The following is a 24,950-nucleotide window of genomic DNA, read 5'->3' on the forward strand; positions in this document are numbered from 1 at the left end:
CTCTACTACGCATTTAACCTAGTCCAGCACAGAAAATTATACATACCTCAACAGTTTTCACCGCAGCAATTTCCTACCGCGTTTTAAGCTCGCTGCCCACGAGTTCCACGAAGCTTTGCCGCTTCATAGGAGCGTTTTATTGGATATGACGATGCGTCTATGCCGATGTGTAAAACGAAGCGTAAAATACATCTTGTCATGACGCAAATGCGTAGCGATGAAAACGGTTCGCTGTTGTTTCGTGGACAGCTCTGTATATTACTTTACGATGACCATTGCATGGAAGCGTATTCTAAAGCTAAGTGTACACTTGCTATGAACAATTATCCGCAGATACATGTCACAGCTAATTAGCATCTGCCTTTCTACGGATTTTTCAGGAAAGGCAAATACCGACTGGTTGCGTATTGACACGTATCTGCCAACAATTGTCTTTCAGTGTATACTCAGCTACAGCATCGATGCGTCTAACATGCATCTAGGAAGCGACCCTTCGTTTACAACGGCACCTAAAACGCAATGGCAAACTGCCTCGCGGCGATGATGTCGTCGCAAACCGCTCGTTTGCACCGGGTTTAACGGTTCGCAGGCAATAAGATAATAAAGCGCACCGAGTTCAAGGAAAGGAAGAAAAGTTATGCTAATTCCTAACATCCGCGTCGTTGCGGTCTCCCCCGTTATAAACGGTCGTCTATCGCTTAACGTTGTAATATTTCTAACTTATGGTTTTATGATCTCGCGCTGTAACGATAGTATCCGTTTAAAAGTACGACAATGAACCTACTGTTTTCAAATTTGTAAAATTATCTTCGTTAAGTCGAATGAAGATTAGAGCACATAACAATCGGACTTTGTGATTTGTTTCATTGATTACTCGAACGACGAAGGCTTCTATACGCGTTGAAACATGTTTGACGACGCATGAGCTTCTGCTTAGGTTTCATAAGATCCGCATCAGTCTGAGTTTAGTTCCGCGTTACCGATTCTTCTGAATTTTTGGCGCGATACCAACATCGGGACACGTCTTCCACGATGTCTGATTATCTTCCAACTGCAGTATTACTATAACAGGATTACTATAATATTTTTATTATTTCTATTTTATTTAATCTTAGTCTTTCGGCTTTGGACGACTTCCAGATTACATCTCTTATATTGCCTTTACTTATGTCTAACGCAATTACTATAATATAAATATATTACTATAATAGGTGCTGATTATACAAAAATTAAGACTTAGAGACTAAAGAGAAATAGACAAAAAGATGGTTAGTCGAGAGAAACGGACGTTCTAATTTCGCGTTATTAAAAGAACTCCAGACGAATGAATCGTAGAAATCATTCGCGTATGGATGAGTCTGCTTTTCAACGTCTATTGGGTAAGATTTGCCCGAAGATCAAGGAACAGAATACAATGATGAGAGTCTAGGAACCGTGTCATCCTCTACACGTTGAGATCTGCGTTCCAGTTGAGCGTTGCTCGCCGATTAAGACAGGGTTCTGATTTACATTATAAAATATATCACGAAATCTAAGGATCAATGCATGCATCGTGACATGTTCCAATAGGAAGCCTCAACGTCATACGTCAAAATCGATAAATATTAGGGACATGTGATTTCTTTCGATAAGTGATAATGTCTCGGATGATTAAACATTCGTTTGATTAAACGATCGAATTTCGAGGACCTCGGTAGTTGGGCCAAAACGCAAGTAGTGGATTCTTAACGGTTAATCGGAAATTAACAATCGAACAAGTACTTATCGTTAACTGTAGATTGTGTTGATTTCAAATCATTCGTTACATTTTATTCTTATCATATTCGTCTTTTTTTTCGATATCACTGTTATGATTACAAATAAGCGAGTAAGCGAATAAACGCAGTTTATCGATATTTACATAGCTGAATCAAAAATTTAGATAAATGTCATTTTAAAGATCCGACTATCGATCAAATTATCTGCTTAGATACACAACAAAATTGATGTTAAAGTTTTCCATTTTAGTGTTCTATTTTCCCTTACAGTCGTTTACATTCGATTATATTAAGTGGCAGAGTACTTGGAAAAGTTACTGGCAGTTTTCCATTTTAGTATTCGATTTTCCCTTACAGTCGTTTACACTCGATTGTATTAAGTGGCAGAGTACTTGGCAAAGTTACTGGCAGTTTTCCATTTTAGTATTCGATTTTCCCTTACAGTCGTTTACACTCGATTGTATTAAACGGTAGAGTACTTGGCAAAGTTACTGGCAGTTTTCCATTTTAGTGTTCTATTTTCCCTTACAGTCGTTTACACTCGATTGTATTAAGTGGCAGAGTACTTGGCAAAGTTACTTGCAGTTTTCCATTTTAGTATTCGATTTTCCCTTACAGTCGTTTACACTCGATTATATTAAACGGTAGAGTACTTGGCAAAGTTACTGGCAGTTTTCCATTTTAGTGTTCTATTTTCCCTTACAGTCGTTTACACTCGATTGTATTAAGTGGCAGAGTACTTGGCAAAGTTACTGGCAGTTTTCCATTTTAGTATTCGATTTTCCCTTACAGTCGTTTACACTCGATTGTATTAAGTGGCAGAGTACTTGGCAAAGTTACTGGCAGTTTTCCATTTTAGTATTCGATTTTCCCTTACAGTCGTTTACACTCGATTGTATTAAACGGTAGAGTACTTGGCAAAGTTACTGGCAGTTTTCCATTTTAGTGTTCTATTTTCCCTTACAGTCGTTTACACTCGATTGTATTAAGTGGCAGAGTACTTGGCAAAGTTACTGGCAGTTTTCCATTTTAGTATTCGATTTTCCCTTACAGTCGTTTACACTCGATTATATTAAACGGTAGAGTACTTGGCAAAGTTACTGGCAGTTTTCCATTTTAGTGTTCTATTTTCCCTTACAGTCGTTTACACTCGATTGTATTAAGTGGCAGAGTACTTGGCAAAGTTACTGGCAGTTTTCCATTTTAGTATTCGATTTTCCCTTACAGTCGTTTACACTCGATTGTATTAAGTGGCAGAGTACTTGGCAAAGTTACTGGCAGTTTTCCATTTTAGTATTCGATTTTCCCTTACAGTCGTTTACACTCGATTGTATTAAACGGTAGAGTACTTGGCAAAGTTACTGGCAGTTTTCCATTTTAGTGTTCTATTTTCCCTTACAGTCGTTTACACTCGATTGTATTAAGTGGCAGAGTACTTGGCAAAGTTACTGGCAGTTTTCCATTTTAGTATTCGATTTTCCCTTACAGTCGTTTACACTCGATTATATTAAACGGTAGAGTACTTGGCAAAGTTACTGGCAGTTTTCCATTTTAGTGTTCTATTTTCCCTTACAGTCGTTTACACTCGATTGTATTAAGTGGCAGAGTACTTGGCAAAGTTACTGGCAGTTTTCCATTTTAGTATTCGATTTTCCCTTACAGTCGTTTACACTCGATTGTATTAAGTGGCAGAGTACTTGGCAAAGTTACTGGCAGTTTTCTATTTTAGTATTCGATTTTCCCTTACAGTCGTTTACACTCGATTATATTAAACGGTAGAATACTTGGCAAAGTTACTGGCAGTTTTCCATTTTAGTGTTCTATTTTCCCTTACAGTCGTTTACACTCGATTGTATTAAGTGGCAGAGTACTTGGAAAAGTTACTGGCAGTTTTCCATTTTAGTATTCGATTTTCCCTTACAGTCGTTTACACTCGATTGTATTAAACGGTAGAGTACTTGGCAAAGTTACTGGCAGTTTTCCATTTTAGTGTTCTATTTTCCCTTACAGTCGTTTACACTCGATTGTATTAAGTGGCAGAGTACTTGGCAAAGTTACTGGCAGTTTTCCATTTTAGTATTCGATTTTCCCTTACAGTCGTTTACACTCGATTATATTAAACGGTAGAGTACTTGGCAAAGTTACTGGCAGTTTTCCATTTTAGTGTTCTATTTTCCCTTACAGTCGTTTACACTCGATTGTATTAAGTGGCAGAGTACTTGGCAAAGTTACTGGCAGTTTTCCATTTTAGTATTCGATTTTCCCTTACAGTCGTTTACACTCGATTGTATTAAGTGGCAGAGTACTTGGCAAAGTTACTGGCAGTTTTCCATTTTAGTATTCGATTTTCCCTTACAGTCGTTTACACTCGATTGTATTAAACGGTAGAGTACTTGGCAAAGTTACTGGCAGTTTTCCATTTTAGTGTTCTATTTTCCCTTACAGTCGTTTACACTCGATTGTATTAAGTGGCAGAGTACTTGGCAAAGTTACTGGCAGTTTTCCATTTTAGTATTCGATTTTCCCTTACAGTCGTTTACACTCGATTATATTAAACGGTAGAGTACTTGGCAAAGTTACTGGCAGTTTTCCATTTTAGTGTTCTATTTTCCCTTACAGTCGTTTACACTCGATTGTATTAAGTGGCAGAGTACTTGGCAAAGTTACTGGCAGTTTTCCATTTTAGTATTCGATTTTCCCTTACAGTCGTTTACACTCGATTGTATTAAGTGGCAGAGTACTTGGCAAAGTTACTGGCAGTTTTCTATTTTAGTATTCGATTTTCCCTTACAGTCGTTTACACTCGATTATATTAAACGGTAGAATACTTGGCAAAGTTACTGGCAGTTTTCCATTTTAGTGTTCTATTTTCCCTTACAGTCGTTTACACTCGATTGTATTAAGTGGCAGAGTACTTGGAAAAGTTACTGGCAGTTTTCCATTTTAGTATTCGATTTTCCCTTACAGTCGTTTACACTCGATTATATTAAACGGCAGAGTACTTGGAAAAGTTACTGGCAGTTTTCCATTTTAGTATTCGATTTTCCCTTACAGTCGTTTATACTCGATTGTATTAAGTGGCAGAGTACTTGGCAAAGTTACTGGCAGTTTTCCATTTTAGTATTCGATTTTCCCTTACAGTCGTTTACACTCGATTGTATTAAGTGGCAGAGTACTTGGCAAAGTTACTGGCAGTTTTCCATTTTAGTGTTCTATTTTCCCTTACAGTCGTTTACACTCGATTGTATTAAGTGGCAGAGTACTTGGCAAAGTTACTGGCAGTTTTCCATTTTAGTATTCGATTTTCCCTTACAGTCGTTTACACTCGATTATATTAAATGGCAGAGTACTTGGAAAAGTTACTGGCAGTTTTCCATTTTAGTATTCGATTTTCCCTTACAGTCGTTTATACTCGATTATATTAAACGGCAGAGTACTTGGAAAAGTTACTGGCAGTTTTCCATTTTAGTATTCGATTTTCCCTTACAGTCGTTTATACTCGATTATATTAAATGACAGAATACTTGGAAAAGTTACTTGCGTAGGTATCATAGTTAAACCATTACGCTCTGTGTTATTTAATCACTCCTATTGTCTTTCCACGTAAATTGATTTCGTTGTGAAATCTTTTAAACATTCTTTATTACAAGTTATGATATATTAGGTATTGTTTAAGCATTATTTAAACTTGTTAAAAGAAATATATGAAAAGAAACAGTTATAAGGTATTAAAAAAAAATATAATTTTATAAATTTCATCGAATATATACATTTTAAGCTAATATTCAATAATTTATAATTTAAAATTCAAGTTAAAGATGAAAATTCGTTTGATAGAATGGTCGTAAGTGAGCATTGACCTCGATCATGAATAAGCAGAGGTGGGCCAATTCTTCGGCCTCTCGGATTATCAGATACATGTCACGCCACTGAGTTCTTATTCGTCGAGAACATTCATATAAAAAATTAATAATGCATTCGCCTTAGTTGAATATTTTACTGTCGCACAAGCCACTCGCTGAAGTGAGAAAAAATGAGCAAAAAATTCGTTACATAATAGAATCAACCTTTTATCGGTTTCATTTCTATATCCGTAAAAATGAGACACACTAGGAGACAAAATTAACAGATATATCGTCGGTCTTCTTTTACGCTATGTCGATCGAAAATAAGCCAAAGATATAGAATAGCAATTTTTCACAAGACGCTTTGCTTGCGAGGAAAACAGATTTGATAATTTATCGTACGCCGGTACGATAAATATAAATTATATATAGATTATAAAGTAACGTTAGATACCAAATAATTAATATTAAACGTTACAAAGTAATATCTCGTCGATATTAAATAATAATATTAGATCAGAAGTGCAGAAACACGTTGAACGAAATATACTATGAAGTGTCATCGTTCGACCTGTTGCCTCATTCGTTCGAGCTTCGTCCGATTAAAAGTTTATATCTTCGAATGTTGCCACTTTCTTACATAACTTAATCATTTCCATGATTACATTGAGAAAGTCTTTGCGAGCCTCGTAAGCTACTTTCGATCGCTGTCAACTTTCTGCCGTCAGCATCTTATTAAAATAAGTGATAAATAATACATTTACTTTTTATCATACCAATGGGATTATAGTAACATATACAGTATTATATCTACCCTAAGGTTATCTGTTAGCATGTGGCATTCTAAGTTCAGTGTCTCGGTGAATATCTCTCAATATTTTTTGTCAATTATGCATTAAAGATGTCTTCGTGCCAGCAGAACAAATATTCTTATATTTTCTATTCAAATCGTGGCTGAATACCATTAAGCAATCTTATATACATTAGCATATAATTTAAGCAGTTAAGTTAAGCATTATAATTCATTACATTTTATTATCGTTCGCTAAATTTAAAAGTTAAATTTTATTCGCTATATTAATATAGTAAGCTAGTACAATAGTATAGTTTACTATATTTACTACATCGAATAATATCGTTGATATAATTATTGATCTAATTACTGTTATATATTATTAATATTTACACGTGATTACGTAATTGTTCTTAAACGTTACTTTATGAACAATAGAATTAATTTCCAATTGTGTCACTAGGTGTGAATTGTTGCTTTGTCAATTTCATATGCATCTTATCTAGTTTACAATATGGTTCTTTTTATGAGGTAATTATAATTCTTGTCTGTAAGAAATGGTAATGCCATTCTGCAGACGATCACCAAACGATTATTATCTTCTTCAAACGAATCAGTACTTTTGGCACGTGTTTTGCACGTTTATCTTTATCAAGCATTGCCTCTTTAGCAACTACATATTCATCGCTATCTCTCAAACACGTTTCCGAATATTGTATAATACCACGAGTTTTGTCACGAGTAAAAAACTGCCTTAAAAATCTGTCTCTGATGACTGTCTTCCGTTTATCTTCTATTTGATGACTCTCGTTTAAGCCTTTGTTTGCCGTTTGATTCACGTGGATCCATTTATCGACTTTCTTTACTTTTTCATTTGTATCTATGTATCGTTTCTTTTTAATTTATTCATTTTTCTCTACCTTTTCTATTGTTTTCAATTTTCCGGTATCCTTTATATTTTTCATTTTCTTTACCTTTTTCTTCATTCTTTTCCTTATTTTTTACGCTTTTCTCCTTTCTAATACGTGATCTAATAAGTAATTCTAATCCTGTCAATAAGCATAATGTCAAATAGGAATAAGTATAATTATACTTATACCTCTACTACTTTTTCTTTTCTTTTCTTACCTTTCACTTGCTTCCCTCTTCCTTTTTCCATTTTCCATTTTCTTCGCTTTCTCGTCCTTCTATTTTTCACTTTCTTTTCTTACCATCATGGGACTATAAGTTTTCACGCATGCGCAGGATATCTGAAAGTGCAAAAATCCACGGAATCCACGTAATATGAAAAAACGTATAAAACGTACAAAGTATAGAGTTAGGATATTCAATGAATAAAACAATTTCCTACCTAAGTTCCACTCTTTCGATTATATTAAAATATGAAAATATGTATTTGTATTGATATGCGCGGTCTAATTACCATCAAACGATAAATAATGATAAAATGGCTTACCATCGTCTGAAGCGCTATTTTTCTTGCTGTTCGTCGTGTATTAGTTAATGTACAAGTAATTATCGTCAATGGCATTCTTCCAACTTCCTCTTTTCGTTCATTGTTTCACGAACAATCATCATCCTTGGATTTCACGAACCAGCTTGTTGAATTGTCTTAACATTTACATAAGCCCGTTGAAATACTAAATTTAAAACTGCCAACAATTTTTACGATACATTATCCACGTTCGAAAGAATTACGTCCGATAACATTGTTAGCATTTAATTCACGTGTGTTACAGAAAGTTTCTCCTTCTTTAATCTGCTGTGCACCAGTCGACGACAGCGCGAAATTTAATGAATTCAGCTTCGAAAGAAAGCACGTCTCACACGCGGATTCCAGATCGTCTCGTAAATATTGTAGATTCTCATTTCTATAGGAAATATCTTACGAAAGAGAATAAGATGTCCGATAGATGAGAGAAATGGAAAGTTTGAGAAATTGTCGGAAGATGGAGTTTCTCTAATTTTTACGTTTCGCCCTCGTTGCCGTTTCAATCGACGAAAAGAATCGAAAATGACGTAAACCAAATATGTAAATATGTCATTTCTTCCAATTTGAAACCAATTACACACTGAACTAAAAATACTCAAATTTTTAAAGGTAACTGATACTTTATAAATGGTTTTCAAAAAAAAAACAGATATCTCATCTGTAAATCCTGCAAACCGATGCAATCTAATATCATCACCATGGAAGGTTCAGATCCGAAGACACTGAAGTTAACTCGAACTTAATAACTGCGACGATTACGTGAACAATTTGTTAATCTCGATGTTATTTGTTAATTAGGTACGAGTGGAGAGCGCGGACGATCACGACAGAACGCGCGAATTCGTCTGGAAAAGATCATCGCACATCGCTCATTTAGTCTCGGAGAAATTATCATCGGCCACGAGGTCGATGCTTCGACCTCCACCTGTTGCAGTCGCCGCCGCTTAAACCTTCCTTCGCATCATCGTTGGTCTTAATGAAAACCTTCATCCACCATGAAAGCGGACTTCTCCCTTTGTCTTTATTTCTTAAATTATTAGACCGCGGATTTTTATGCAATTTCATATTTTTGCCAAGAGAGATCTAAAGAAACGATATCTAGTAATAGTAGTAATAGTAATATGTTTCGCCTATTAAAAACTATGATCATTCATACTTAGTGTATTTTATATATTTTTGCATATTGTACGCATTCGGTGGATTTTTGTATTTTTAAATGTTTATCAGAAATGCATAAAAGTCCACAGTCTGTGAATCATTATTCGTGAGAGCAGTCTTCTCTTTATGGTATTTGCGTTTGGTTTTATGGCTGTTTGTTTCTCGAATCTAAAGAGAATCTTCTGTAATTTCGTTAGCTTCGAATTGCGAGAATTGGATGCTTTCGTTGGATAAGAATTTAAGCAATTGATTCTGAATCGTTTTGAATAAATTAGTTAACGGAGTATGTTACATAGTAAGTAGAAGAGCAACCAAATTTATTGGTTGAAATGTTATGAAAAAAATTAGAGTGTCGATGAATGCATTTCAATTCTCGATTGGCTCTCTAAATATCTCGGTATACGTATCTGTTATGCTTCGTGCGTCATTGATAGAATTCACGATGTTCGTTATAGATAATAGTTTGATTAATTGGACGATGATAGATATTGATAAACCGTATGTAGAAGAGTGTGGAGTTGTGGCAAAATTAACGTACTTTCGTACCTTTTCGCTTTCCATTATTATTATCTAAAAACTGACAAATTTCTATTACTCAGATCTTGTGTTTTGGCTTAGATATGGTTTGAGGATTTAATGTTACAGTTTTATATCACTGGTTTATATTTTTAAAGGTACAATTTATTCATTTCTCTCTTTTTTGTTTTAAACACTGGGAATTTTAAGAGTCAACAAATAGCAAACTGTTTATCCTTCCTTCGCTTCATTTTAATAACAATTTTTGTAAGAAAGAACGAAGGATAAACTGGTTTTGAAAGAGTTATGCATTTTCATTCTAGACCAATATTCGCTATTAATTTATTTATTTATTTCTAGTAGTTTCTATGAATCATTTGCAAAGTCTGAAACATTTTCATGCTGCGATATCGATGTAATCTGCATTTATACCTATTGTTTTATGTTACCCGATACTTAAGGCAATTGAGCTTACATTTATAAAAAGATTCGTTGTAAAATGAATAAGTCAACTTTTTATACTGTTTTAATGATATTCTATCAATATTTATATATCAATAAAGTACTTTAAGTAGATTTACACCGTTGAATTCTAATTTATCTAAAACGACAACCCTGTTAAAGACAAATTTAAAGATCCCAGAAGGATTATCAATACAAAATTATAATTCTCATTTTGTTTTATCATGTTTATTCATTTTAAAATAAGGAAATGATTTGTGACATATCGTCATTGAAACTAATGGACATGCAAAAGGCTCAAGTGACTTCTCTTTTGATTATATTCCATACTTTTTTATGCAGTTTAAACTAAAAATAGAAGTGACTAAATAGTTTTATCGCAGAATGTTATTAATATTTTATGACATTCGTGACACATGTATTTAATATCTGAACATATTAAAAAATGACAAACGCAGGATATTTGAACAAAGAGACTTAAAATTATTCCACGATTTCTACTTTTGGTGAGTAAGTAACGTACAAATATTAAAATTTAACTAAGTACAATTTACTCAATGATTTGCTTTCTGCTTCGATTAAGAGCAGGGGGTTCTAATTTTAGATTATCTCATTTTCTTCGTTTATGGTATGCATAATCGCGTACCGCAGTTATTGATTAAATACAAATGATACTTTGTTAACGTAGTGATTATTGAATGAAATAGTTTGTTTAACAATTTGTTGCATGAAAAGTTACGTCTCAAAAATACCGCTTGCTGTAAATCTTTAAATTGATGTCTTTAATAAAATTAATTTCAGTAAATAAAATTGTCTTTTTTTTTTTTTAATGGAAGTTCCGGTAGAATTTTATTACAATTCGGTTTATTAATATTTCATCTAATATCTTCCTATTTGACAATTTAATCGTTACGAATTTAAAAAAGACATATGCGACATATTTACGTCATCGTTGTAACGTAACGTAGGTAATTAAATTCAGCTGTTTACTGAAATTAAAAAAAGAAATTATCAGTCAAAGAGCATACATCTGTAATCTGGCTTATTTATCTTCTTTATAGTTATAAAAACTGTAAACAAGATTATTACTGATTCGAGTACAAAAAAGAGGGAGGAACAAATCACGTAACAATAATAAGATAATAATAATAAGATAATCTTAAATTTCAAAATCATTCAATTCCGTTGATTTGACGATAATTTGGGGAAATATTGTATAACATTTACAAATCAACCATCTCATAATGGTGAAAATAGATATTTCATATTTTATATAAAAATTCTAAAACTTCGATTACCTGCAAATAGAAAAGTATAGTTTTTGCTATTTTGCTAGATAAAATCCTATTTTGTTTGATAAGACAGTTATTTATCTTTGTACGACATATGTTATTAATTAATTATTATTAAGACACAGATTATTAATGGTAGTAGGTACGTATGTAGGTTCGAATATATTCTAATTTATATGCTATATTACATAACTATATTGTAACTTATAATCCATATAGACTACGCTGCTTATGAAAAGGCCATTATCGTGACTTTTATAAATTTATTAATCCATTTTTATATTAATCTCAATTAATCAAAATTAAATTAAATTATCGGTTTACGAGATCCATAATATGTATTTTACTAACCATACTTTTAATTCTTTAAAGTTACAGGTCTAGCTTTATACAGACCATTCAACAACGTACTACTCTATTCGAAACCTACTTAAGGGTGTCTCAGACATTTATTAATATAAATACTGATAATGCATATTAATTGTTTTAGTTGAGAACCTCGAAATATTGGCTTCTCTTCCATTCTAGCAGCAACTCGCGCTTCGTAAAGTTAACAGGAGAGATAGAAAAACGTATCGACTGACGCAAAATGGATGTTTGAATCTTATCTGTGTGCGTGTGACACACAGTGTATAAATACACGTACAACTTGAGTAGGTCGCGAAGAATATATTTTCCTTTCATTTTCTACAACAACCAGTTGCGCTTGCGACTCTGCGACGTCGTCGTCGAAGTACTGAAGTTAGTACGTTATATTTGAACTTTTCTCGGACCTCCCTACCACAAATGCTATTGGTGCAACGCGACGGTGCGTAAAGTCCAAGGAGTCGTCAGAGACATTCCTACACGCTTCCGAAAGAAGACACGGTATTTCTATTTTTCTTCATTTATACGTATACGTTTCATTAATTATTTGATAATTTCATTTGAATAATTCTTCAAAGTTTAAAAGCTAATCGTGTTTACTGTATTTTTTATAGTGATATTTGTTAGTGAGAGTAAGACGCAAATCAGACTTGACCGTGTTAAAATATTCGGAATGTTAATCTTTTATTGGGTGTTTTACACTTTTATTGGAATGACTTTTCAATATTTAAAAAGTTAACACGCTGACTGGCACGGTGATCGTCAGTGACCTACGTTTCACTAAATTCTTTAGGGTGATTAAAATAAGATAAATTTGTTGGAGTAAACAATTTTCAAAAATGTGAATGACTTAGATTTTAAATTAACATTTGCTGAGAAAATGTGCATAGTATACTGTAAAATGTGTAATATTGTGTGAAAATACAGTTCTACGATGTAATATATTTCAATCTGTTTACCGTTATTATTATACTTCTATTTGATAATAAGAATAAGTCGCCGGTCAGACTTATGTATACATAATATAAACAAACCGATACTATTTATCCATTAAATATTAAGTATATTAATCTTTCGTTAATTACTTTATAATTTCAGTCTTCAACGTTTAGGAAGATAATTGTTATTATTGTATTTTTTATGGAGATGTTTGATAATAAGAATAAGACAGAAGTCAGATTTGTAAACATGCCGATGCTGTTCTTTCTTTGACAAGTTCGTTGCTGGTCCGATTTACAATTTTTACAATATTCTATGCTAACAAAAAATTCTTATACAATATCTGTGTTCATATTGTAAAACTTGACATATGTATTTAGTATGGGTTATAATGAAATATTTTTTCATCAGGGATTTTTAGTTCATGTGTCACATAAAAGTATATATGCACGTATATATCTATACATAACATACATACCGTGCCGACTCGAGTACGCGTCGTTAGTACATCGCTTGTACGTCGTACCCAACGTTCAGGAATTTGATTGTCATTATTACTTCATTGTATACTTGATATACCTAGTATACTTAATCATCATTGTTTTTGTACTTGCTATAGAGATATTTGATAATAAGGACAAGGCGCCAGTCAGACGCCTGTTCTAGTTGTTTCGCAGTACAGGTGCTGCACCATGCGGCCAAGTGCTGAGGTCAACTAAAGTTAGCATATACAAGAACCTATAAAATTAGGGATCTGCTCTGTTTGGTTGCAATTTAGCATATACAATAATCTATGTATTTAAGCTTAAAGTTAAGAATGTCCCCTGTTTGGTTGCACAAAAACATTGTAGTAGGCAATGCGAATGATTATGATATATATATATAATATTGCTATGTGTAATATTTGTTTATACTTAATTTTCTACTTTCGTCATTTATTTATTGTTAGTCATAATCATTCGCATTGGCTAATACAATGTCTTTGTGCAATCAAACAGGGCAGATCCCTAATTTTACAGGTTTTTGTGTATGCTAACTTTAATTAACCTCAGCACTTGGCCGCATAGTGCAGCACTAGTCCATGAACAACCAAATCTATAAACACGAGTACTCCCATTTCCTCTCTGGTCAGACTTATATAATATACCGACATGCATTTTGAATGTGGTGGTGCCATTTACTAGTTAGAAATTTTAATTCTTATTAGTTGCACTAATTCACCTGTAGACGGCGCAAGCAGGCCCAAAATAGGGCACTTTGCACTAATTGCATGTAATTAATTAATTACGTAAGAAATCGAATATGCATAGAAAATCTCTAAAAGCGCAAGCTTTAATTTAATTTCTAAACAATTCATTTTACCGCTAGATGGCTATAATGTTTTGTTGACTATGAATTGAACGATTTTTAAAACTTGCTTGTAGGAGAATATTTAGATAAAAGTAATTTTAATTAATTCTTTGAGTTCTAAAATATCATGTAAGCTCTTAAAAATAACTTACCGTATTTTTAATCTGTGATATTCAGTTACTAATATATTATAATTCATCATTGGTATATTGGATATGTTTATTCACTTTTTAAGTGTTAAAAGTAATTTGAATTAAACTCTTGTATGAACTGCATATTAATATTATGAATAATTTATAAGATAATTATTAATATTTCTTGTTGTAATATTTTTAATAATGGAGATTTCTTTTCAGATTGTGTTCACACAAGATTTAATTGAGTGAAAGCCTGTTTACACATAAACTTTACATAATGGGGTCTTTAACGACAAGTGTCAGACACACTTTCCATTCTCTTTGTACAACTGCTACAAAGGCAATGTCTACCAACGCAATGTTAAATCCAAAAGAAGATGTGAAAGAAGTAGTACTTAAGTATTTGGATGGAAAAGACAATGGCATTGTAGTATTAGGATTAAATCGACCCACAGTTTGCAATGCTCTTGGCAAAACTATAACTAGTCAGTTACATGATGCCATTTCTTCCATCAGAGAAGACTCAAAGTTGAGAGTATTAATCATTCGTAGTTTGGTCCCAAAAGTTTTCTGTGCTGGTGCAGATTTGAGAGAAAGAGCAAGAATGGACACAGCAGAAATTTCAAAATTTGTTTCATTCTTGAGAAATATGACATATGATATAGAAACTTTACCAACCCCAGTGATATCTGCTATTGATGGTGCTGCACTAGGTGGTGGATTAGAAATTGCTCTAGCCACAGATATTAGAGTTGCAGCATCAGAAGCTAAAATGGGCCTTGTAGAAACAAAATGGGCTATTATTCCTGGAGCAGGAGGCACTCAAAGACTTCCAAGAATAATTGGAAGTGCTAGAGCAAAAGAACTTATTTACACTGCACGCATTGTTGATGGTGAACAGGCTATGAAGATTGGTTTAGTAAATGAAGTAGTTCCACAAAATAAAAGTGGTGATGCGGCTTATCAAGCTGCTTTAACAATTGCCAGAGAAATCTTACCTAATGGACCAATTGGAGTTAAGTAAGTATAAGTTTACAAATTTGGTTTATATAAATATAATACACAACAAACAATACATCATAATAAATAATACTCTTATTTTATCATATTTTAGAATGGCAAAAACAGCGATATCGAAAGGTCTACAAATGCCTATTACAGATGGATTTGAAATTGAAAAACAATGTTACAACACAGTTGTAGATTCAAAAGATAGAATCGAAGGACTTGCAGCATTTGGGACGAAACGTATGCCCATTTATCAGGGAGTTTAAACATATAAAAATAAAATACAACGTATTTTATAAGTTTGTTACGCTTAATTATCTACATATCACGAAAGTGCATTTTAATCGAGATTAAATGCAGAAACATGCCTTTCTTGTACTACATCATTGTAATGTGATTAATTTCGATCATCGACACATCATTATGAAAGTTCAAGCATACTTGTATTTAAATAGAAACATATGAAATTAGTAAACTAATATTTAATACAGTACAGAAATAATATTGTTAGGTACATAGTTTTAAGTATTTTTATACGTGATTTAAACAATTTCAGAATTCTATATAGTTTATAACAATGTTGTTGTTGTTGTTAATACACAATATGTATATATTTATGTAAACACATAAGTTTATTTTAAAAAAATAAAATAATTCTGTTTATATATATAACATTAATTCTCATTTCATTCAAATGCATATTACAAGCAATTGCATCAATTTTATACTTCAACACATGTTCTTTATAAAACATTAAAAACGAAATTTACAATTCAATTTCCCATAAGATTATTTTAACAAATTGAAATAATCAATTTGATAAAAATAAAGATTGAATAATCTAAATTTTTTAATTGTATCAAAAATTCGTTTGATATTGAAAATGTAATACTATAAATGGAATGCTTACTAATAAAACAGAAAAACAAATCAACATAAATATATAAAAGTACCTTCTTTTTTAAGTAAATTATTTAATACATTAAATATTCATTGCATTATGCACATTGCATAGGAACCTCCAGTTGTTCTCGTTCTCTTTTTTCTTTAATAAATGCTATAAGAATATTGAGTTGATTAACTGTATCTTCTGGACAAGTTACACGATGTCCAACAGTTAAATCACTTTCATAAATTTCATAATCATTGCCACCTTCTGCTGTTTTGTCACCAAAGAAATGTATCTCTTCATATCCTTGAATATGTCTTAGACAATATGTTTTGTCCCAACCAATAGGAAAAATGTCAAAAGATATTTGACCTCCTTTACACATATAATAGACACATTTTCAATAACAATCTATATGAAGAACAAATGTTATACAAATATAAAAATCTCACTTACCAATACTGTACGTTAAAGCAAGATCTGGAAATTCCTTTTTGATAGCTTGAATAAATTTCTGACGTATTTGATGCTCAAGATCGTATTCATAAAACTGAATACGCTCTTCTTTAGTACAATTACGACCAACTGGTGATACATTAAGCATTCCTGTCCTAAATTCTATAAAAGTTCCACGCTTGAATGGTAGATGTAATTCAGATATGTATTTCAGACAAAAATTGATCAAATCTTGCAATGCCTCTTCACCAATAATACTTTGAATTGTCTGAAGTAAGAAATAAAAAGTAAGAAACAGAAAATTTTATAACAATTTAATATTGTCTCTTAATTGTATCACTTACATCTGTAGGTAATTGTTTACCCTCTTTAAAAGCAATAAGTCCATTCTCTGCAAAAACATATTTGTACTTTTCAAATATACTTTTACCACCCAACTGTTCTTTAATCTTATTTAAATCTGATCCTCCAACTATAGCTATGTCAAACTCTTTCTTAACAGTCCCCAAAAGAAACTTCTCCACGGATGGTTTAATTGCCTAATAAGAAATTAAAACTTATTCATAACAATCAGAATGTATTTTGTTTTTAATATAAATATTTATACCTGTCTAGGATCCGTAAGTGTGCCATCGACATCAAATAAACATATTATCTTCTTAGTCATAGTAAAATGATACTGTTTATCTGCTTACCTGAAACATAAATTTTTACACTAAATTTTTAATAAGGAAAAAATGTTAAAAGCTCTGTACAAAATATAAATATAGCTATTAAGAAATTTTTATAACTAAATATCAAAAATTGCTTGATATAAAAAATTTATTACTATTTTAAAAAACTATCGTATGTATCAAACAAGTCACACGCAAGTCACGTGCAAGGCGTTTCTCTCATTATTATATATTAACAATTCCCCACCACTTATGATCTTCTTCCTGACAGATTAAATCATATCAAAACAATCTTAATAAAAATAATTAATAAATAGACGAAAAAGAACGAGAAAAACAAAATACATTACAATTCTAATAAAAAATCATAACACTTTTGTAAAAATTATCGAAAAGATCAGAACATATAGATATGTATCTAAAACATTATTGATAAATACACAATGAATATAACCTGTCTAGACAACAAGTCATTAACATATGAATAAAGATAACACTATTTTATTACACAATATTACGACCGTAATTAAGTTGATATTTCATTTTCTCTACTTTCTCTATTTTCATCGACCACGAAATAAATTAAATACTGCATACAAAGTAACGAAGAAAAAAAAACAAAAATACAGACGGTGGTTAGATTGATACGTGGCTTATTTGACGTGTTCTTTATCGGTACTCTTCTTATCTGCAAAATTGCAATGTTAAGAAGAAGTTGCTCGAATAAATTATACTGCTTTGTCTTCCTTATCTTATTAGAATTATATAAGATAAATGCAAACATCGTGCCGCATAAAAATGCTGTCTTACTTTTGGGTAAAAATATACTACTGTTTTTATTCTCAAAAATTTTGTTATTTCAATCTTATGAAATGCGAAATAAAATTTTTAAAAATTAAAATACATATTTTGTTTTATATTTTCATGTAAAAATCAAATTTTAGTTAATATTCTTCATCTGTGTTGTATATCTTCAATTAAAAAATAAAATATCTTTTCATATTTTACAATCTTAGGGAATTATAAATATAGAATTTAATTTTTTGTGCAGCTGACGATGGGGGATTTGAAATGCGATCCTATTTAAATAATATTTGCCAAACACCTAATCTAGATAACTTGGCAAAAGAGAGTTTACTGTTTAATAATGCATATTCTTCAGTCAGCAGTTGTTCTCCTAGGTATCATTATTATTGTCCAACTTGCTGTTCAATATTTCATATCAATGTAGGTATCATATTATTACTTTGTGTTACTTTCACAATTTGTAAACATTTTAGTCGTTCCTCCTTACTCACTGGTTTACCGAGTCATCAAAATGGGATGTATGGTCTCCATCATGGAATTCATCACTTTAACTCATTTGAAACTGTCCAAAGTTTGCCAAAAATATTAAAAAAAAACAATATAAGGACAGGTATATTTAAATTTAAGAATTATAAAAACTCAAAAATCATTTATAAATATTTTACAGGTATCATAGGTAAAAAGCATGTAGGCCCAGGTAGTGTGTATCCATTTGATTTTTCCCATACAGAAGAAAATAATTCTATACTTCAAGTTGGTCGAAACATTACTAAAATTAAACTTTTAGTCAGAGAATTTCTATCTCAAAATAAGACAAAGTATGAATTTGATAGACTTCAACTTGAAGAATGACAAAGATAAATAAAGTATTACATTTCCAGGCCCTTCTTTTTATATATTGCATTTCACGATCCTCATAGATGTGGTCATACACATCCAGAATATGGCAATTTTTGTGAAAAATTTGGCAATGGAGACACTGGTATGGGTACTATCCCTGACTGGTATCCAATATACTATCAATGGGAGCAAGTGAAAGTACCATATTTTGTTCAAAATACAGAAGCTGCTAGACGTGATATCTCTGCTCAATATACAACCATTTCTCGCTTAGATCAAGGTATTTTATTAAAAACAATGATGCAATTTCAAAACTACCATTACTAATAAATATTGAAATTTTTATAGGTGTAGGATTAGTTTTAAAAGAACTAGAGAATGCTGGTTTTAAAAATAATACATTAGTAATTTACACTTCTGATAATGGTATACCATTTCCAAATGGTAGAACAAATTTATATGAACCAGGTACTAGTCAAATTATTTAAAATATATAAATAAGCAAAGAGAAACTTCTTTTTTTAAAAATAAAATTGAAGATATCTACTATAGAAAAATAATTAACTTTATCACATTAGGATTGGCAGAACCTATGATGATTAGGTCACCAATTCCTAATCATAGGAGAAATAGTGTAACACACAGTTTAACATCATTATTGGATATTGTACCAACATTATTAGACTGGTTTAACATACCATATACAGATCAATCTTCATTTGATACAAATGAAGCTCCTCATTTGACTGGAAAATCACTCCTTCCACTTCTTATTGAAGGTAAATTCAAATTATCTACCTTCAGGATTAAGACACCTTTAACATTATCTTGCTACACACTTATATGTTTCCAGAACCCATAGAAAATGACACAGCTGTTTTTGCCAGTCAAACACATCATGAAGTTACTATGTATTATCCCATGCGTGCTATTAGAACTAAAAGATATAAGCTTATACATAACATTAACTATAAAATGCCATTCCCTATTGATCAAGATTTTTACGTCTCACCAACCTTTCAGGTAACCTGCAAAAGATAAAAATTAATATGAGAAAAGGTTATGTAATATTTTTTAAATTATAAATCATACATTTTTCTTTTATTTAAAGGATCTTTTGAATAGAACCAGGAATAAACAATCACTTCCATGGTACAAGACATTAGAAAATTACTATGAAAGACCAGAATGGGAATTGTATGATTTAAAATATGATCCAGAAGAAAAAAATAATATTGCTTCTAAATCATCTGCAAAAGTAATTAAAAACGAAACACTTGCTATACTTGAACAAATATATCCTAAAATATTAAACCATATATAAATTTTATTTTCAGAAAATATTCTTTGATTTACAAGAAAGATTATTAAAATGGCAGAAAACAACCAAAGATCCTTGGCTTTGTGCACCTAGAGGAGTTCTTATTGGAACTAAAGAACCACAATGTATGCCACTTGAAAATCTTATTTAAGACATATTGATTATTTCAATCTTTTTACAATATGAAAATATAATAAATAATTAATGCCAACATGACACAGCAATATAGAGGATATTTATAGTTTATATTCATAATTATTATAATTTTTGTTTTATAATTTTTATATTTTTATTATCATAATTATTATGTTTTTTTACATAATATTGTAGAAACGGTTTTGGGGTATTTAAATAAATTTCATTTATGCTACAAGTTTGTGACTCTTTGTTATATAATAATAGAATAACATACATAACAGAATTCTTCCACTACATTAATATCAAATAAAAATATTAATGATTTTTATATACGAAAATACAAATATATTATTTACAGAATATAAACTTGTATATTTCTCCTTCTTATGCAAATAGCAATCTTATGTACAAATTCATTATTCTAACAGAAATAAAATATTAACATACTTGTTCAAATATACTAATTATTTGAACATATACATAAGTATTAACGGTTAACATATTGAATAATTCTCTCTAAATATACCTACTACAAAAATTTCTAATCAAAGAACAGGACGTGATACAGTCATATTTTTCAAATCCTTATCACGATGTTTCAAGAGGATTTCGTTTAATTGACGAACATACGTCGAGGATTTATTCGCAGACTTTTCTACTGCTTTCAGTTCCGATGATATTTCATTCATCTAAAGTCCAAACGAATCGATTTAAATTCATAAGAAAACGCAACATGAATATATATGATTGTCTCTGAAAGTCTTACGTATTCCTTGTATCCTAAATATCTGTTGTATTTCTGATTGTTATTGTAAATTTGTTTCACTTGTATCATAAAAACAAGACACATTAACAGACCACCAAGCAACACGAGCAAGTTCGTATTTTGAAAGCTACGTAAAACGAGCATCACTGATTTTGAGGTTACTTTTATACTTAAAAAATTTGATTAACCGGAACAATGACACGTAAAATATATCTAAAAAATACTTTTATCTGAATGTGGTGGTATCGAAATTAACAATTTCACGTCGCATTACATATTTGCAAATATCTCGCATCTAAAACAATTATACTAACACATTATACATCGCAGGAAACGTAATGACTATAGTTTAAAATATCAGTTGGGTCGAACTGGGCCATGATAGTATCTATATTCAGCGCTTGATGTCTCTACTATCTAATTTAAACGCTTTATCAATTTTATTGATTTATGAAATTAATTGTGAAAAATGAAATAATTAGAAATTCATAAATAATATTTATTAAGCTAGTTATTTATCATGACAGTACTGATTTGATATGTATCTGAAATAAATTGAATAATTGAACATTATTCGAAAGACATGTAGTGACTGAGATTAGTATTCGGATATTTCAAGAATTTTTAACACTATTTAGCTTGTTTTTTCTTAATTAAGAGATGTATATACATTAAATAAATAAAATACATGTTTTTATTAACTTCAATGTTTGTTTTAATATATAACAAAACATTCTGTCAGTTATCTATTATAAAGAAACGTATACAACAATATTGTCCCCCACATTATGATTTTCGAATAGTAATGCATGTCACATGTAATGTATGTACTAAAGATCTTTAATAGAAGAGATGAAAGGATTGAAAATGACATACATATATGACATCTAAAATATGGTACAATACACTTACTCTATTGAAATAAATGACAGATTCTATGATATATTGGCTATGAAATAAATAATATCCCATCTGACGGGGAAATAACATAGTTGTAAATAATGGGGTATTAAGGCTAAGTTTCATATAAACACGGTAAATTAAGTACAGATACACTCGCAATTGCTTCTCTATTAAGTATTTAATTCGATTGTGTGACTGCTTTTAAATAGTGCTGTCTTCATTTCTTTCAATCGCATTGTAAAATGTAATTCTTGTTTGAAGTAATGATGAATCGTTCTGAAATTTAAATAAATTTTATGTCAGTTCAATAACGATTGTTCTTCTTTTCCAATGACATAAATTATTATTTTATACATGTGTCATAGAATTTTATTCTTTCAGGATTATTCCATTACAAAGCTAGTGAGTTATAACAAAGCAGGGAACGATAGGTAAAGCACAAATAAGCTAACTTTTGAATTCCACGAAACGCAGATAAGCTTACAAAATTAAATGCACATAAAACAATATGGATGAATGATTAATAACCATAAAAATGCGTGAACGAACTCAAAAAGTGATATAGGAGTAGGAAGACAACACTGCATAGAGGCCACTTGTGTCCTTGTCTAATAAATCATGCACTAAAGTGCAGTAAAGTATAACGTGTAAGTCTAACACCGATTAACGAGCGGCGTTAGTGTACATATTTAATTAGACAAGGACAGAGGGGTTCTTTTTCTCATATGACTCGCGTTCTCTTACAACATAACGTAATAATAAACAATAAAATAATTAATAAAAAATGAAATAAATAACGACATAAATAATAACATAATTTGTAAACTTCAACATCTAGTCCTAGTTTTTCTTTCTTTGAATAACCTCAAATTAGAAAACAGAATTAGTTTTATAGTTGTCGAGATAATGCGATTTTTTCCATAAGTTACAGTTAATTTTCGCGTGATCGAGTTAAAAACGACTCGTGGTGCCCTTAAGTAGTTTCGCTCGCTACTTTGAAAGCCTCTAATCGCCTGCTGCGAAAATGAGACAATTTTGCTAACATTTTTTAAACCTTTATGGGCATCCAATCTATTTTAAAGGCAATCGGTCCTAGAGAAACGTTCTTTTTTTAAATTACATAAAATGACTCCAGAAATCGATTGAAACAAGTTCCATTACGATAAAATGAAAACTGCAAGTTTCTTTTTTTTACAACTAAACAAAAGTTTATTTTTGCTATATTTTAGTCAAGCACTTGAATATAAAAATTTTTGTTCATTTGAATACCAAAATATATGGTAGGTCTTTCAGATAGCGTAGAAGGTCGGAGGATAAATCGAGATAAGCTGATATGTTTTTATCGCAAATTAAAATTTTTCGCTTCGTAAGTTAAGAAATTGATTGTACGAAAATTAACAGAAGATTCGAAATTTGGAACACTACTTTGGTATGACTAGTATTTATTTATTACAGAACCTTGATATTGTACGACAATTTTAACTAATGTTGCAAACAACTTAAGAAAAAAGGACTTCTTTTTCGCTTTTTACTAATTTTCAACCTAGCAATTGTGCTTACCGTAACGAACAGGTCTCATTTTTCAGATAATTTTATTAGCTACAACATTCTACTGAAGCTTTTTCACGTGCGACAAATAGTTTCAAAGATATAAAGCAAAATGTAAAAAAAATTGTTTCTTTCGTCAATCGATATTTCGTTAAAGGAAAATTGTTTCAAAGTCGCTTATTTTGTTCTAAATATCGTTTCGAATTATATGCAAAAAAATTTTTATTATCAATTTGTTCCTGGATCTTTTACGCTTAATTCGACTGGACTAATAAGACAACAAAATTTTTCATTTCCTACCAAAAATCTGTGTATTTTGTGTACATAAATTTCTAGCGTTTTTCATTGTTAGAGTTTAAGGGAAGCATTAGTACATATAGTTATTACACCATTTTAGCTCGTCGACCTTAAAATGAACTTGGCTTTATATCTCACTTTTTTCCAAACAACACTCCATTCTAAATTGGTTGATTTTTGGTTGCTAATTAAATTACGGACTATGGGGGTGTCAGGGAATCAAATCCGGGCCTTTTAATTATTTTTATAACTGGGTAACTTACCCACTACTCTGCTGCCATCCAATTATCTATGTACATATATAGATATTTATTTCAGCCTGATGGTCTAGAAATTGGACTTAGTTTTATATAGTTTATGAACATAAAAGGAAACTACAACTAAACTTACAAATAACTATAATAATAACATAAAAATATATCAATTCCTTGGTTATCTGTTTCGTCTCCTCTAAATACTTTATTTTTATATAAACATTTTCACCATTACAGTTCATGCATCTATTTATTTATTTATTCCACTATTCATTACCTATCTATTATTTAACTTGTACTTTATTTCTCAAAAATTGAACTTTTCTTCATTCTTGTTTTTTGCCACCTTCCATATTTCCACCTTCACCGGGAATTTCCTTGACTTTAGGTTCCTCCTTCCAATCCATCAACGAGTCTTCCCCTTTTCCACACGACGTACTATCGTTTCACCTCCTCTTTCAACCAGAATTTCTCGCCTCTTCTAGGCTACACATCTGGCCCTCACCAAAACCATCCTTCAGTTATCTCTAGATTAATGACTTCGACTGACGATAGCAAGTACTGAAAACTATCTCGCTATTGAGCTAATAACGATAGCAGCAACGAAATTTTTTCACTGATCAATTTTGTCGTCCGGGAACATTAATCTAGATGAAGTAAATGAACGAATCTTTAAAACCAGTTTCACGAATGTCATCTTCCATTACACGAATGAGAAGTTATTGGTAAAAGGCAGCTTCGGTAACCCTGTATTATGTACATCATCTTGTCCCTGGATACATTTGCGTAAATCGTGTTCCGGTACAATTAAACTAAATTCGAGATGTAAATACATTGGTAGCCCTTGTCGAACTTGGTAATTTTTAAACTTCAAATTTAGATCAGTTTATTTATTTATTGCGAGAAGTCGATGTAAATAAATCTGAATTTCAAGGAAATTTA

The 24,950-nt window shown here is 31.2% G+C and overlaps 5 protein-coding genes and 1 long non-coding RNA gene across 15 annotated transcripts in view; 3 read left to right on the forward strand and 3 right to left on the reverse strand.

Moving 5' to 3' along the window:
• Positions 1-10,141, forward strand: part of LOC126864158 (MATH and LRR domain-containing protein PFE0570w-like) — a 32,655-nt gene extending 22,514 nt beyond the window's left edge. For both annotated transcript variants that reach the window (XM_050615180.1, XM_050615181.1), the window contains one exon: positions 8,686-10,141. In XM_050615180.1, the coding sequence (XP_050471137.1) occupies positions 8,686-8,835 (150 nt within the window). In that variant the 3' untranslated portion in view covers positions 8,836-10,141. The remainder of the gene's footprint in view (positions 1-8,685) is intronic.
• LOC126864167 (uncharacterized) lies at positions 4,963-8,677 on the reverse strand. The gene is made up of 3 exons (XR_007689083.1): positions 7,852-8,677; positions 7,524-7,645; positions 4,963-7,444 (listed from the first exon to the last, which is right to left on the reverse strand). It is a non-coding gene; the product is annotated as an uncharacterized LOC126864167 (long non-coding RNA).
• A 1,821-nt stretch (positions 10,142-11,962) lies between the features above and the next one.
• Positions 11,963-15,787, forward strand: LOC126864163 (methylglutaconyl-CoA hydratase, mitochondrial). 4 transcript variants are annotated; one of them, XM_050615193.1, is made up of 3 exons: positions 11,963-12,182; positions 14,327-15,127; positions 15,222-15,787. In XM_050615193.1, the coding sequence occupies exons 2-3, from the start codon at positions 14,385-14,387 to the stop codon at positions 15,379-15,381; spliced, it is 903 nt and encodes a 300-aa protein (XP_050471150.1). In that variant the 5' UTR covers positions 11,963-12,182; positions 14,327-14,384; the 3' UTR covers positions 15,382-15,787. The 4 variants fall into 4 exon arrangements, with proteins under 4 accessions (XP_050471150.1, XP_050471153.1, XP_050471152.1 ...); XM_050615196.1 differs by lacking the exon at positions 11,963-12,182 and adding an exon at positions 13,748-13,892; XM_050615195.1 differs by lacking the exon at positions 11,963-12,182 and adding an exon at positions 13,754-13,908.
• Positions 15,725-19,624, reverse strand: LOC126864164 (uncharacterized). Of its 5 annotated transcripts, none has more exons than XM_050615200.1 (5): positions 19,480-19,624; positions 17,068-17,155; positions 16,805-16,999; positions 16,461-16,728; positions 15,725-16,379 (listed from the first exon to the last, which is right to left on the reverse strand). In XM_050615200.1, exons 2-5 carry the CDS (start codon positions 17,125-17,127, stop codon positions 16,114-16,116), a joined length of 789 nt encoding a protein of 262 aa, XP_050471157.1. In that variant the 5' UTR covers positions 17,128-17,155; positions 19,480-19,624; the 3' UTR covers positions 15,725-16,113. The 5 variants fall into 5 exon arrangements, with proteins under 5 accessions (XP_050471157.1, XP_050471158.1, XP_050471159.1 ...); XM_050615201.1 differs by lacking the exon at positions 19,480-19,624 and adding an exon at positions 17,766-17,912; XM_050615202.1 differs by lacking the exon at positions 19,480-19,624 and adding an exon at positions 17,643-17,786.
• Positions 17,808-20,475, forward strand: LOC126864159 (N-sulphoglucosamine sulphohydrolase). Its single transcript, XM_050615182.1, has 10 exons — positions 17,808-17,950; positions 18,186-18,315; positions 18,415-18,551; positions 18,609-18,759; positions 18,823-19,061; positions 19,130-19,249; positions 19,360-19,560; positions 19,635-19,804; positions 19,893-20,039; positions 20,119-20,475. The coding sequence occupies exons 1-10, from the start codon at positions 17,836-17,838 to the stop codon at positions 20,251-20,253; spliced, it is 1,545 nt and encodes a 514-aa protein (XP_050471139.1). The 5' UTR covers positions 17,808-17,835; the 3' UTR covers positions 20,254-20,475.
• LOC126864161 (putative phosphatidate phosphatase) overlaps positions 20,471-24,950 on the reverse strand; it is a 61,830-nt gene continuing 57,350 nt past the window's right edge. For both annotated transcript variants that reach the window (XM_050615186.1, XM_050615190.1), the window contains exons 8-9: positions 21,007-22,185; positions 20,471-20,929 (exon numbers count right to left, since the gene is read on the reverse strand). In XM_050615186.1, coding sequence (XP_050471143.1) covers positions 22,111-22,185 — 75 coding nt within the window. In that variant the 3' untranslated portion in view covers positions 20,471-20,929; positions 21,007-22,110. The remainder of the gene's footprint in view (positions 20,930-21,006; positions 22,186-24,950) is intronic.

This window comes from Bombus huntii, chromosome 3 (assembly GCF_024542735.1).
Source record: "Bombus huntii isolate Logan2020A chromosome 3, iyBomHunt1.1, whole genome shotgun sequence".
Classification (NCBI taxonomy): domain Eukaryota; kingdom Metazoa; phylum Arthropoda; class Insecta; order Hymenoptera; family Apidae; genus Bombus; species Bombus huntii.

What these genes read in the sequence shown, in the direction of transcription:
- LOC126864163 (XM_050615193.1), top strand. Translation starts at nt 14,385, where the DNA reads ATGGGGTCTTTAACGACAAGTGTCAGACACACTTTCCATTCTCTTTGT. An exon ending in AATGGACCAATTGGAGTTAA is followed by an intron (nt 15,128 to 15,221) that starts GTAAGTATAAGT and finishes ATCATATTTTAG; the next exon opens with AATGGCAAAAACAGCGATAT.
- LOC126864159 (XM_050615182.1), top strand. Translation starts at nt 17,836, where the DNA reads ATGTTAAGAAGAAGTTGCTCGAATAAATTATACTGCTTTGTCTTCCTT. An exon ending in CATTTCTCGCTTAGATCAAG is followed by an intron (nt 19,062 to 19,129) that starts GTATTTTATTAA and finishes AAATTTTTATAG; the next exon opens with GTGTAGGATTAGTTTTAAAA. An exon ending in ACGTCTCACCAACCTTTCAG is followed by an intron (nt 19,805 to 19,892) that starts GTAACCTGCAAA and finishes TTTTATTTAAAG; the next exon opens with GATCTTTTGAATAGAACCAG.
- LOC126864164 (XM_050615200.1), bottom strand. Translation starts at nt 17,127, where the DNA reads ATGACTAAGAAGATAATATGTTTATTTGATGTCGATGGCACACTTACG. An exon ending in GTAAACAATTACCTACAGAT is followed by an intron (nt 16,729 to 16,804) that starts GTAAGTGATACA and finishes TTCTTACTTCAG; the next exon opens with ACAATTCAAAGTATTATTGG. An exon ending in TGCTTTAACGTACAGTATTG is followed by an intron (nt 16,380 to 16,460) that starts GTAAGTGAGATT and finishes ATATGTGTAAAG; the next exon opens with GAGGTCAAATATCTTTTGAC.